General features: G+C 38.8%; 2 protein-coding genes across 2 annotated transcripts; both read left to right on the top strand.

The window, feature by feature from the left end:
- The first annotated feature begins 754 nt into the window (after nucleotides 1–754).
- LOC104822048 (receptor protein kinase TMK1) lies at nucleotides 755–4,121 on the top strand. The gene is made up of 2 exons (XM_010553135.1): nucleotides 755–3,280; nucleotides 3,388–4,121. The coding sequence occupies exons 1-2, from the start codon at nucleotides 982–984 to the stop codon at nucleotides 3,921–3,923; spliced, it is 2,835 nt and encodes a 944-aa protein (XP_010551437.1). The 5' UTR covers nucleotides 755–981; the 3' UTR covers nucleotides 3,924–4,121.
- A 5,400-nt stretch (nucleotides 4,122–9,521) lies between these two features.
- On the top strand, nucleotides 9,522–11,086 carry LOC104822042 (U-box domain-containing protein 21). The gene has a single exon (XM_010553120.1). The coding sequence runs from the start codon at nucleotides 9,649–9,651 to the stop codon at nucleotides 10,957–10,959; it is 1,311 nt and encodes a 436-aa protein (XP_010551422.1). The 5' UTR covers nucleotides 9,522–9,648; the 3' UTR covers nucleotides 10,960–11,086.
- The last annotated feature ends 100 nt before the right edge of the window (nucleotides 11,087–11,186 follow it).

The raw sequence follows: 11,186 nt of genomic DNA, 5'->3' as shown, positions 1-11,186 counted from the left end.
ATATCCGAAACTACTCTAAATATCAATAACGTGAAAAATAAATAAAATCCAAAGCCCCATGTGCACTGGGAATAAGCTTGACTTGGTTCTTCTCCCTTTACAGAAAATAAGGATCCTCAATCATATTTGATAATTCTAGCATATTTGATATTATATTTTAAAGCATATGATTAATATTAGACCTTATTATATTTTATATTATATATCATGCAATACTAGCATATCACAACTTTGCACATATAATATTTTAGGATTACATAATATTGTCTATTTTACAATATGTAAGGTACAACAGTTATAAATAACAAATATTTATGTTTTTCATTTATTAACACTGAAAATATACGTCTTGCAAAAAAATGAAAAGAAAAAATCAATAGTCCAAATTCTATATGATAATAAATTGTGAATCTATTTGGAATAAAATCTAAGTTAGAATAAATTAAAAAGAATTTACCAAACGGAATTTATGCAATAACATAAAAAACTTCAAATGTATAAAATAAATAAAATACAAAAAATTCTTAAAATTTTCAAGAACTTTTAAAAATATTTTTTAAAATAATAGAATAAGAGATATTTTGTTATTATTTTTGGGAAAGTCGTTATTTATTCGGAATAGTTATCATTCATTCGTCAATTAATTTTAAAAAGTTTTAGTTGAAAAATATATTTGTTTTATGTTTCTGGTGCAAAAAAAAAGTATTTTAAAGTTTCCTTGTTAAACCAAACTGTCATATGAGTGTTGGTCAGACATCCCATGTGCAGCTCTTGGCTTCTGCTTCATCGTCTCGTTGTCCCTCTCTCTCTCTCCCTCTCTCTCTCTCTCTCTCTCTCTCTCTGTTTCTCTATTTCCAGTTTCAGAGCTCCATCGATAACATCTCCATAGCCTCTGAATCAATACGCATTTGCAAAAGCTTCAAGCTCTTTTTCACTTTCTCTTCTTTCTTCCATCGTTTCTCTTCTGGGTTCTGCTGGAACATGAAGAAGGGAAGAACCCTTCTTGCTTTTTTGCTTCTGGTGCTCTCTGCTACGTTTCATCTCTCGGAAGCTCAAGAAAGCTCCTCCAATGGCGGCGGCGACGCCGCCGCGATGTTCGCTCTCAGGAAGAGCCTTAACCCTCCTCCATCTCTTGGATGGTCAGACCCGGACCCCTGCAAATGGGACCACGTAGGTTGTACGGACGGCAATCGCGTGACCCGGATCCAAATCGGGCACTGCAATCTCCAAGGTACACTCCCTCCCGATCTCCGTAACTTGTCGGAACTCGAGCGGCTTGAGCTCCAGTTGAACAAAATCTCTGGCCCGGTCCCTTCCTTAAGTGGGTTGAGTTCATTGCAAGTGTTGATGCTTAGTAACAATCTGTTCGATTCAATCCCTAGAGATTTCTTCTCTGGGTTGTCGTCTTTACAGTCCGTGGAGATCGATAACAATCCGTTCTCGGCTTGGGAGATTCCAGAGAGCCTTAGAAATGCATCTGCTCTGCAGAATTTCTCGGCGAACTCCGCAAATGTCACCGGAATCTTACCGGATTTTCTTGGACCAGATGAGTTTCCGGGTCTGTCAGTTCTGCATCTGGCCTTCAATGATCTACAAGGAGAGCTACCCTCGGGCTTGTCGGGTTCTCAGATTCAGTCATTGTGGCTCAATGGACAGAAAAGTGGACTCACTGGTCGGATCGATGTTTTACAGAACATGACTGCTTTAAGAGAGGTTTGGTTGCATTCGAATGCGTTTTCCGGTCCGTTGCCTGAATTTTCAGGTTTGGAAGAGCTTGAGAGCTTGAGCTTGAGGGACAACTTGTTTACTGGTCCTGTTCCTGTCTCTCTTACCAATCTTGAATCACTGAAAGTGGTTAATCTGACCAATAATCTACTTCAAGGGTCAGTTCCTGAGTTTAAGAACACTGTCTCAGTTGATTTGGTTAAGGACTCCAATAGCTTTTGCTTACCGAGCCCTGGTGAGTGCGATCCCAGAGTCAGTTCTTTGCTTTCGATCGTGAAATCAATGGAATATCCACAAAGGCTTGCGCAGAGTTGGAAGGGGAACGATCCTTGCGTGAGCTGGATCGGGATCACGTGCAGCAATGGAAACATTACGGTCATCAATCTTGAGAAGATGGGACTTAACGGGACGATTTCCCCCTTGTTTGGATCGATCAAATCCCTTCAAAGAATTGTTCTTGGAGGTAACAATCTTACCGGTACGATTCCTCAAGAACTCACAACATTGCCCGAACTTAGAGGGCTTGATGTTTCGAATAACCAGCTTTACGGGAAAGTCCCGGAATTCAGAAGCAATGTGATTGTGAACACTGCTGGCAATCCCGATATCGGAAAGGATAAAACCCCTCCATCTCCTGATTCTTCATCAGATCCATCATCGGGTAAAGGAAATAACGTAAAGAACTCGAAATCTTCTTCTTTAGCCGGGATAATCATCGGTTCTGTGATTGGAAGTATGCTATCGATCTTCTTGATCGGGTTATTAGCCTTCTGCTGGTACAAGAAGAGGCAGAAGAGATTCACAAGAGTTCAAAGCCCCAACGCTGTGGTGGTACATCCACGGCACTCTGGCTCCGACAACGAAAGTGTGAAAATCACAGTTGCAGGTTCAAGTGTTAGTGTCGGTGCCATTAGCGAAACCTATACTCTTCCGAGCACTAGCGAGGCCGGAGATATCCATATGGTGGAAGCCGGAAACATGCTGATTTCGATTCAGGTTTTACGCTGCGTTACAAACAACTTCAGCGAACAAAACATTCTAGGACAAGGAGGTTTCGGGGTAGTCTACAAGGGCGAGCTGCACGATGGAACCAAGATTGCAGTGAAGAGAATGGAATCTGGAGTGATACCCGGAAAAGGGTTTGCAGAATTCCGGTCGGAAATCGCAGTTTTGACAAAGGTAAGGCACCGACATTTGGTTGCCCTTCTCGGGTATTGCTTGGACGGGAACGAGAAACTTCTGGTATACGAGTACATGCCTCAAGGTACACTTAGCAGGCATCTATTCAACTGGTCAGAGGAAGGGCTGAAGCCTCTTGAATGGAAGCAGAGATTAACCATAGCCTTGGACGTGGCGAGAGGGGTAGAGTATCTTCATGGATTAGCCCATCAGAGCTTCATACACAGAGACTTGAAGCCTTCGAACATTCTTCTGGGTGATGACATGAGGGCTAAAGTTGCAGACTTTGGACTCGTCCGACTCGCCCCGGAGGGCAAGGGATCGATCGAGACGAGAATCGCCGGAACGTTCGGATACTTAGCTCCAGAATACGCTGGTGAGTCGTCCAATGTTTGCTATAGCATTTCCATTTTCCGTCATTACATAACTATGATGGTGATGATGATGATGATGATGATGATAATGATGTGGATTTATCTGCAGTTACGGGTAGAGTGACAACAAAAGTCGACGTATACAGCTTTGGGGTGATACTAATGGAGATCATAACAGGAAGAAAAGCCCTAGACGAATCCCAACCCGAAGAGAGCATGCACTTGGTCTCATGGTTCAAACGCATGTTCATCAACAAAGAATCCGCGTTCAAGAAAGCCGTCGACCCATCAATAGACCTCGACGAAGAAACCCTAGTGAGCGTTCACACAGTTGCAGAGCTGGCCGGCCATTGCTGCGCTCGAGAGCCCTACCAGAGACCAGACATGGGGCACGCTGTCAACATCCTGTCTTCCCTCGTCGAGTCCTGGAAACCTTCCGACCAGAACCCCGAGGACATCTACGGGATCGATCTCGAAATGTCTCTGCCGCAAGCGCTCAAGAAATGGCAGGCTTATGAAGGACGGAGCGGTCTTGAGTCATCGTCGTCTTCTTCGCTTCTCCCGAGCCTGGACAACACTCAGACAAGCATTCCGACCAGACCTTATGGCTTTGCCGATTCATTCACTTCCGTGGATGGTCGATGAATCCTTTATAAGTCTGTTCATTTGTAGTTTCTGTACATTGGGTTTTCCTCCTCTTCACTGTTATTCTTTCACGTTTCTTGTCCTGCAAGTAACATTTTAGGGTTTCTCTTCTGGGTGATTCAGATTTCGTGTCATGTAAGTTTGTGAAAATTGTAGCGACAGAGTAGCACAGGTTGGTGATGAATCCGTTTTCTCACATGCGTCTCTCTCTTATCTGTTTGGCTTCTTATATTATATTATCTTTTAAAACGTAATTGGTATCCATGCAACTCGGGAATCCAATAAATATGCGTAGCTGTCTCCACATAATTGATAACATATATATAATTAAATAAAGGTGTATTAGTATATTACATATCCAAGTGTATATATATTTAATATATATATATATATATATATATATATAAAAATCACAAAATGAAAGAATAAAGTAAAATCGCGTCTCTACTTGGAAAATAATAAAAAAAAAGAATGGGATTTACAGATGTTATCGCTAAAAATATAAAATAACGGGGGAAAATATCTAGTTCAGTTGACAAATGACAAGTCTCCTCTAGTCGAGATTGTGGATTCGATTCTTTCTGATGTCAAGTTGCTTCCTGAACGGGTCAGTTTCGACTGGTTTATCCGTTCTGCACAGCTTGTCGGCTGGTGTGTGGAGCCATGTAAGTTTACTGTTTGTGATGTTGTGTCATTCGTCCGGCCCTTTGGAGAAGGTTGCGAGGTATTGCGGTGTCCGATCTAAATGATTGTAGGGCACGTTCCCAAACACTAACAAAAAGAAATATAAAATAACACTAATAAAAGAATATAATGTCATTAACTGCGTGAAGGTTCGTCAGCGAGAAGTTTAACTACTACTCGTACCATGGAGAAGACAATGATGGAGGGACATTGACCCATTCAAAACAATATATATATATATATATATATATATATATAACCCGATCACGCACGTTATAGGATTTGAATCGTTTGAATCCGTGTTTGCTTTTGATGCTATGCATGAATTGATTGTGGATGGAGAGTAGATTTCATGTTTTTTGTTGCATAGTGTCAAGAGGTTTGTGTTCTGAGTTCGCAGGCAAAAACCGGTCGAATTCGGGTCTGAATTGGGGTCGAAACGATGAAAAACGAGATCTGATCATATTTTCGCCTGGACCGATCGGTCTGGTCCTCTGGATCGATCAGTCTAGGGTTTCGTCTTTCGCGGTTGGACCGATAGGTCTGGACCGAACGCTCTGGACGTTCAGATCGAACAGCCTGGACGTTTCCAGACCGATCAGACTGTATTCGCATAGACCGACCGGTCCAGACCTCTGGGCCGATCGGTCCATGCCCAAGGTAAGACCAAAATTTTTGGTTCTTCGTTTCGATATCTGATTTGGGCAATAGTTGCTTAATCCGATCAACTGTGATTCAGAATAACATGATTCATTCGTATGGACGGTCCATAGTGAATGAATACATGTAACTTAAAACAAGATATTAGATATGTTTGATTGAGTGAGAGCTTCGAGATTGGGATTACGTAATCGAATGGATGGTCTATTCGGATTATGTAATACATCTGATCAAGGAACAATAGTTGATCCTTGATTCGATTGGTACAATCGTTGCACAGAAACCTGTTAGATCTAGGAGCTCTACGAGTAAAGCACTTGTTAAGGCTTTGATCGTACGTGTCATGGGCCATGCCAAATCTGGGTGTGCAGCACTATCTTGGTGAGGCAAGATGGAGAAATGGTTGTTCTCATAGCGTTAAAGTAGACACTTGATCTAAGTGTGGTTTAAAAATCTCTTTTATGTAATGCTAAGCTTGTACCTTCCATTACTAGAGTACTTGTCAAGGCATCGATCGTCCGTACCATAGGTCATGCCAAAGCTGAGCGTGCCGGATTATCTTTGTGAGGCAGGGTGAGAAATCGTGGTTCCCGCAGCTTGAATATGGTTTAGTCTAGATTAAGTTGTCAAGTTTGACTTGAGACTTAACGGTACAGATGAAACGAGTATGCAATGATATTTGATATCATAGTCTCATAAAGGATCTAATAGTCACATTGGATATGATTGACATTAGATGTCTACCTAAATAGCATAAGGCTGAGTGTAACAACTCATTCTTATGTGAAATATGGAACTAAGTCCCATATAGAAAATCATTATAGGGTTGTTTTTTTTTATGGGAGAATAGGTCGTTGATAACACGTATTTTGGGTGACGTTTTGATATAGGATGCCTAGCGTATTTCACTCTATTTTATATATTTGTAGGCATTCTAGGGCACATTTGGTTTCGATATTGCATGATTGCATTCTTTGGTGTTTAAACAGGTTTTCACGCATAAAAAAAGCAAAAGGAGTGGAGAGGGGACGAGCTGATCGGAACGACCTCCATGGATTGCTGCGGCAGAAATCTGGAATGCCCACGAGCAACCCTTGTCCCCGGGTACGACCCGGAATCCGTATAACCACATTTTTTGGACTACCATTATGTAATGACACGTGGAAATTTGTTCAATTCAATAAATGTCACGGGAAAACGTTAAAACTAAAAGTAATATACATATATACACTCGAGCTATAGATTTCAAGCTTATGTTTGATTCTCTATATAATATACATCTTTAAGAAAATATTCTTTCTTTTAACATTACTATGTGAAATGTGAATGAATAGTTTTAAATCTAGCACATTTGAACTTTATGAGACCCAATTAATTTTACCTTAGTCGGTAGAGTTCGAAAGGGGACAAACAAAGTTTAGTAATCTTCTATTTTCTACGAGACCTCATTGAGACTAGAGTTTGTAACAAATAGTATTCAGAGCATTATAACTGCAATGGCCGATTGAAATCCTACTAAAAGATATCTTCACCATTCAAGAGGAGGTTATTGTCTATTCACTAGGACAAGAAGAGTCGCTCTTTCTTTCATCATTTGGAATCTCTTTAACTGAGGATTTTCTCTCGTTCTAGGTATTGAATTTCTATGTAATTTGAGAATAAGGATGGTTATTTAAACCCCTTTATTAGAATTACCATACATATATAAAATTTTACGTTTAAAAAAAAATCTAGGACATTTGTAGATATAAAAGTGATCTATTATAAAAAAAAATATCGGGAGAGATATCTCATTTGTGGTGATCGAATGGTTGAAACTCTAGTAGTAGAGGTTGGCTGGAGACGCCACATGTTTTAGAGATTCCATGTTCAAGTTAGCAGTTCTAGAGGTTGATCGGAGATGTCGCGTCTAGAGATTTCATATTCGAGTCGGGAGATGAGGAAGGTGTAATTAATTTGTTCCAAAGACAGATTTTCGTATCTAGGCATATTAGTCGGGTCGAAAGTCTAGTAAACTTCAGTTAACAAAAAAAAAATTCGAGAGAGATACGGAGAAGGATATGTTGTTGAATCAATCAAGGATAGGTTATTATGGATCGTTGTCCGAAACTAGATATTATCAAATCCAGGAAATTCTATTTAGAAGAGATAAATAATATGAGTTTTTGTTTTTCAATTATTACAGTATTAGTGGGGTATCATTTAGAGTTTTGTACCCTATTCGCCTTTTTTATATATAATATATGAAGCATCCTCCCGATAATTAAATTAATGGTAGGCATTATTTATAAAGATAGACATTATTGGATTCATGACTAATGGAATTCTATAGTTGATTGTGATTTCTGTAGAAATATATTTGATATTCAAACTGTTTAAACTACATTCAGTTTTGCAATTTCAAATCATTATTTATGAATACAACCGATTTTTTTTTTGCTTTTGTTTTTTTTTTTGTTATCGAATTACTATTCTGTAATATGAAAAATAAAATATATTATTGACACAATTATTTTTTTTAAACAAAATGTTTCCACCAAAAAAAATGTAAAAGAATGATTTCCACCAAAATAAGATGCAAAAAATCCTTGACTGCGTCAACTGTCGATCGGTGAATCATACATTTAATTGGGTCGGACTCGGGCCTACTTGTGCTATAATAAACCTTTTTATTTTTAGAAATTGAATTATTATAGGCATTATTTCGAAATATCTTTTATTCATTTGATGTAAAACACACACACATTAGACAATATATATTAAAAATGAGAAAGAATTCCGAATTATCCCGAAACGTTTGAAAATACAAAATTTTAAATTTAAATTCGAACCTATAAGATTCAAATATTTCATAGAATTCTTCAATGTGTATATACTTAAATTAGAACACAACTTCCACATACTAAGAACATTTAACAATTAATGGAATTCTTATAAAACATTGAAAATAGTTAAATTTACTCGTCTATTTGACGGGATTGCTTCGTGATATCAAAGTAAACGGAATCCAATTCAATATAATGACGGAATGATTATAATTTTTTAAAAATAAAAATAAACTAACATGAATATAACCGAACCAAAATCCTAATAATTCACCATAGTTTCGAGACTTTTTGGGGAGTTATTATCCCTTTTCACACCTCCGATTAGATTTGAAAATTTTGAATTTTTTTTATTTTATTTTTTTAGTTTGTATTTTTTGTTTCGATTTAATTTGAATTTAGTTTTTATTTTTTTAAAAAAATGTATTTTCTTCGATTATTTTAAAATTCAGAATTAATATAAGTTATTTTGATATAAGAAAATTCCTATCTAGTTTCATATCTGAATGGTTTTTAAAGCTAAAGTACGATATAATTAGTTTTTGTTTTTGATAAACAAGTACGATATAATTAGTTGTTAGATTTGATTTGATTCTTTCTTATATACTCTTCGGAAGGTACAGCAGTTATATATATAATTATATATATATATATATACATATAATATAAGAAACCCAAGTCTTTGGGATATGTGATTCAACGTCAAATCTTAATACAAAACATTAGATATGTCATGTTAGGTATACGATATGCCTACCCTCTTTGCTGTCCATAAAATTGCAACTCAATCTTAAGTCATTTCGATTTTTTAATTTAATCTCGTTTTCAAAATTATTGCGATGTTATTAATTTTGGAGAAAACCCTCTATATTAGTTTCCACTAACATAATAAAATAAAATAATTACGTATTAATTCCCACTCCTCGTTTTTACGACCTTAATCAATGTCAAAACCATCGAACAACATGTAAAACAGTAAAAAGGAAAAAAAATAATGAATTTTCAAAGATAAAATTAAGACACGTAACGTAATTTCTTCTGGATAATAACGCATATAGTATAAAATATAAGTCCATGCACCGACTATTCAGTTGACCAACACAGTCAAGTCAACGACCGACCACCACCCATCTATCATTTCATTCCATTTTTTATGGCATTGGACTCCCATATATATACGTAATACATTGTTTGAATTCTAACCCTCTTTTTATTTTTTTTACATAAAAAAAAAATCAGATTATTCAAGTTTTCAACGGTCAAATTTTCCGATTCTTCACAGCCAAAAATAAAAGACAACCATTCCCATATTATTCAATTTATTTAATTTGTCGCTATTTTTCCTTTTCCACTAATTTCCTTACTGGTATTATAAATTTGACCAACCGCGTTCGAGAAGCGTATGACCACTACACATGCATATAAACCACATCCCATCTCTCTCACGTAACCTCAACACACAACAAACAAAACCGAACACAACTCTGAAACAATCTCCCGTATAATCTCATTGGTTCTCGATCATATTCACAGATCTTAAAAAATAGAAGAAGAAAATGGTGTTCCCATTGAGATTAAGGAGAAGAGGAGAGCACAAGAAGGAGATAATCCCGGTGACGGGCATTTCCGATATTGAGATCACGATTCCGCCACAGTTTCAGTGTCCGATCTCGTTCGATCTCATGAAAGATCCCGTGATCGTAGCTTCGGGGATCACTTACGACCGCGAAAGCATCGAGAAATGGATAGAATCCGGCAAGAAGACGTGTCCGGTCACGAACACGGTCTTGGAAACGTTCGATCAGATTCCGAACCACGCGATACGGAAGATGATTCAAGATTGGTGCGTTGAGATGGGATCTTATAATGGTATAGAGCGTATCCCGACGCCACGTGTCCCGGTGACACCCCATGAAGTCTCCGAGATCTGTGGAAAGCTGTGGGCTGCGACAAGGCGTGGGGACCACACGAAGTGTGGAGATCTTGTCGGGAGGATCAAGAACTTGGGGAAGGAGAGCGAGAGGAACAAGAAGTGTTTGAGGGAAAACGGCGTCGGATTTGTTCTCTGCGTTTGCTTCGACGCGTTTGCGGAGAGTGAAAACGCGTTTTTGCTCGAGGAGGTTTTGTCTGTGCTGACGTGGATGCTTCCTGTTGGTTCAGAGGGTCAGACCAAAATCGCGTCTGCGGCCTCGTTCCGTTGCATGGTGGGGTTCTTGAGGAGCATGGACGACTCCGTCCGACAAAACGCGGCGTTTTTGCTGAAAGAGCTTCTTGCGTCTGACGAAACGCACGCGTTCGTGTTATCGGAGGTGGACGGAGTGGAGGAAGCGTTCGTGAAGTTGATCCGGGACGCGGTTTCCGTTAGCTCGACGAAATCGTCGTTGACAGCTATCTACCACATGATCTCGAGCAAACCCATGATTGTCTCCAAGTTTCTAGAGACGGGTCTGGTGAATCTGGCGGTGGAAATGATAGTGGATGCGGAAAAGAGCGTTTGCGAGAAAGCTTTAGCGGTTCTTGACGTGATTTGCGAAACACGAGAAGGGGGAGAGGAAGTAAGCAAAAACGCGTTGGTGATGCCGTTGTTGGTGAAGAAGATGCCGAAGATCTCCGAGTTAGCGACGATGAGTTCGGTGTCACTGATGTGGAAGCTGTGCAAAAGGGGGAACGCAGCGACTGCGGTTGAAGAAGCGGTGCGACTGGGAGCGTTTCAGAAGCTGTTGGTGGTGTTGCAAGTAGGGTGCGGAGAAGGGACGAAGGAGAAAGTGACCGAGTTGCTGAAGATGATGAATACGGCGATGGGTAAAATGGAAGATGATTGTGTTGATTCTTCCATGGATTTCAAATATCTCAAGAAACCATTTTGATGTAATCCACAAAAAAAAAACGAAAAAATTAATCGGTAGAATTGTACAAAAAAAAAGTAGAATTGTAAAAAAGGAAACCACATTGATTGATTGCAAAGGAAACATATGAATACACAATTTTGTTTCATTCAAAAGCCCCTGATGTTCCCGATAGTTCCGGGTGAATGAGATTAAATTCCCCACGATGATTAGAATTTAACTCGTATCTACATATATATATATATATA

The sequence above is a fragment of the Tarenaya hassleriana genome, unplaced genomic scaffold (genome assembly GCF_000463585.1).
Source record: "Tarenaya hassleriana unplaced genomic scaffold, ASM46358v1 Cleome1, whole genome shotgun sequence".
Taxonomy (NCBI): domain Eukaryota; kingdom Viridiplantae; phylum Streptophyta; class Magnoliopsida; order Brassicales; family Cleomaceae; genus Tarenaya; species Tarenaya hassleriana.
Note: the sequence above shows the minus strand (reverse complement) of the source record. Positions and strands in the feature narration are given on the sequence as shown.

Coding starts and splice junctions, on each gene's coding strand:
- LOC104822042 (XM_010553120.1), top strand. CDS start 9,649: ATGGTGTTCCCATTGAGATTAAGGAGAAGAGGAGAGCACAAGAAGGAG.
- LOC104822048 (XM_010553135.1), top strand. CDS start 982: ATGAAGAAGGGAAGAACCCTTCTTGCTTTTTTGCTTCTGGTGCTCTCT. Junction 3,281..3,387: donor CTTAGCTCCAGAATACGCTG/GTGAGTCGTCCA, acceptor ATTTATCTGCAG/TTACGGGTAGAGTGACAACA.